Source organism: Antrostomus carolinensis, unplaced genomic scaffold (assembly GCF_000700745.2).
Source record: "Antrostomus carolinensis isolate BGI_N321 unplaced genomic scaffold, ASM70074v2 scaffold2789, whole genome shotgun sequence".
NCBI lineage: Eukaryota > Metazoa > Chordata > Aves > Caprimulgiformes > Caprimulgidae > Antrostomus > Antrostomus carolinensis.
This window is the reverse complement of record NW_010339055.1, coordinates 1468-4440: the sequence shown is the minus strand read 5'-3', so window position 1 is coordinate 4440 and position 2973 is coordinate 1468. Positions and strand designations below refer to the sequence as shown.

At 34.7% G+C, this 2973-nt stretch overlaps 1 protein-coding gene across 1 annotated transcript in view; it reads right to left on the bottom strand.

Annotated features, from left to right (window-relative positions):
- The window catches only part of CFAP47 (cilia and flagella associated protein 47), a gene marked incomplete at its 5' end in the record, with an annotated part of 44327 nt that extends 43000 nt beyond the window's left edge, over nucleotides 1–1327 (bottom strand). Inside the window, 2 exons of the mRNA XM_029086929.1 lie at nucleotides 232–347; nucleotides 1170–1327. Coding sequence (XP_028942762.1) covers nucleotides 232–347; nucleotides 1170–1327 — 274 coding nt within the window. The remainder of the gene's footprint in view (nucleotides 1–231; nucleotides 348–1169) is intronic.
- Between the last annotated feature and the right edge of the window lie 1646 nt (nucleotides 1328–2973).

Below are 2973 nucleotides of genomic sequence, written 5' to 3'. Positions count from 1 at the left end.
GATACAGTTTACCTGCTACTTGTTAGTGCAACCTGTTATATTACAGTTCACAGAGCCTACAGAAACACAGACTCAGCAGCTCTTCCTTTGTCTGCCCTCAATATATTCTTCACTAACCACTGCTTTCATTCTTATTTTGCTGTGTCCAATCCTGCTAAACTTCATCATGCAGCCTGCATGCATCATGCCACAGCAGTTATTGGTATAATTTAATGCATACTAAATTTTTACCTGAAGATGATCCATGGTTAGCAATACTAATCTCTTTACTAATTATTTTACTATTTGCAATCACTGTACCAAAATTAATCTCTGACTTAATTTCCAGAAAACAGTATGGAATTAATCTGCAGAGGAAAAAAAAGACATGGTTATATTTTCCCAAAAGTTGAAAATACCTTTGTATTTTTAAAGAAATTTGATTAGCACTGCAGTGGAAGAGAGTTCTCCTTTTCTCCTAGTTCTCCTGCCAATGTTTATGCAACTCACTTCAGCAGTCTAGCATACACAGAGAAGATGTAAAAAAAGATCTATCAAGCTGTTTACTTCAGTGACTGACTACTGTAACTTTAAAACAACATAGTTTTAAATAATCAGTCAAATCGGAATGCACACATTTCTATTTAATTTAAAATACTTTATTATAGTACAAAGAACTTCAAATAAAACTACCTTGAGTTAGTTGCATCACAAAATAAGACTAAATTTAACATTCACTGTATTTCATTATGAGCTGCCTGAACTACAAGCAGAGAGAAAACATGCATGCCAGTTTCCATTTACAATCTTCTTGTTTTACAGATATTTTACATAGCTTCAACAACACTTATTATAACAGACCGAAGTGGACAATGACACAAGTTATCTGTGTTAAATTTAAGAGCCTCAGCCAGCATGATGACATGAAAAGATCACACTCGCCTCAGGAAACTTGTATTTTAAAGGCCCCACAAACTCTCTCTAGGATCTTAGAGAGACATCACCCCAATTAACTTCTCACCTGTGTGCTGCTCTGGGGGGGGAAAAAAAAAAAGGAAGGAAACTTACTATGTGTTTTCAGTGCAATTGACAGATTAATTACATGACCATCTGTGACATGTGTTAGCAAAATTTCCCCAAGATTAAACTGCAAATAATAACAGCAGCATATGGATATATGACCATCATACCCAAGCACAGGGATATCAACTGTGTCATCCTCTATTAAAAGAAGTAGTCTATCTCGAAGATCTTCCTCACTCTCAGGATAATATTCCACAAAAGCTGTAATTTGAAGTCCAGATGCAACAGGTTTTTCTGGATTTTCCACAATCAATTTAAACTGCAATTTAAAAAAAAAAAAAAAAAAAAAAGCAATTTTTTAAAAATTCTTTAAAATTTCTGTATTAAAAAATATATACATGTGGCTTATTTTCAGCATAATACACAGATTGATTTAAAATTCACAACCAACTTTAAAATAGACAGGATTTTATAAAATTTTTGTCCTATTTACTGAAGTCCAGACTTTTTACAGTAAAACAGAAAGACAGAATTAACAGTAACCCATCAAATTACAAAGAGGTGGTTTAGTAAAATATAATTTCTCGTCTTTCCAAGAGATCTCTGGCTTTTCCTACTGTTGTCATAAACCTTCTGAAGCAACACAAAATTAAGTCAGCTACTACTCAGTGCATAATCATTTTAGAACCTGAGAAAGTAACAAGTATTAAGTCTCAGTCCAAAGCGGCAACAAAAGGAGACAGCGAAAGACTTTTCTCTAGGTCTGACCCACATTCAGCTGACATCAACAGAAAGTCTCACTGTACATCGAAAATCTGCTTGAGAGGCCCACAGGTATCTCCAATTTTAGGGGTCAAATGAAAGAGAAAAAAAAAAACAGAAGCAGCTAACAGAAAGCATCTTTTTCCTCTCCCCAAAAATAGTTCTGGATTTGTTGTTGTCTGTAAGCATCTGCTTATATCCAACACCCTCTGCACATCTTTCCTTGAGCAAAATACACAAGTAACCTACTAGTACATAGTGGGAAATCCAGCAGTTTCCACATTTCTAGGAAAGCCTCACAGTAAGGTCTAGAGCTTCTCTGGTGTTTCAGTTACAATTCACATCACTCTATGCACAATAGGCTTCTGCCTCATATATCCAGTTTAATTAATGTTTATTTCTAAAAGACAGTCATCCCAGTATTCTGTCCAAGCTTTCTGTTCCAATTTATGTTTGAAATATGCAAACATATAATTTACTACTTGTTGATTCTATTGTCTGAGCATCTCCTTCTATTCCTTTAAAATTTTCTTAGCAGTATAAACACTCAGTTAAAGACAAATTGTTATGTAATACGCATCGCGATCATGGGCTTGATTTTAAAAAAGTAGTCATGTTTTAATTTTAAAGTTAGTAAAATTTATCTCTTCTCTAAAGTGAATTAAACAGCCACACATATTCATTCGATACAAGGGAAAATTAATATACTGTACTTTAAAAGAAACCTATGGAAAACTGCTTTGTGAGCTAAATTCCTTGAAAAGCATTTCTCAGCCACGCACTGCAACAGATCAAGGAAGGTGATTTTTCAGTTCTTACACTGTATGAATGTATCATCTCAGAAAATTTACAGATGAGTCAGACTTCAGAGCTATGTAATCACCAATAGCAGCATAAGGTCTGGGAATGGGAAAGGACAATACAACAGACCTTTCTGGAACTGAGCACATGAAGTGGAATCTTGTCCTTTAACTGTCATATTGGTCATCTCATGCACAACAGCACTAAAATACTCAGCAAAAAGCATGAAATTATACTCACACAGGTAGAAACTCAGAAATTATGATTGAGTAACATTTTCTCTCTTCTAAAATTGACTCTGCCTTTCCATTTCTGGAGCACATGTAAAATTGGTAAGGCTGATGAAAACTAACAAAACAGAATAAGCACAGCCCTACCAAATCAAGCACTTCCAACAGCTCATTCCAA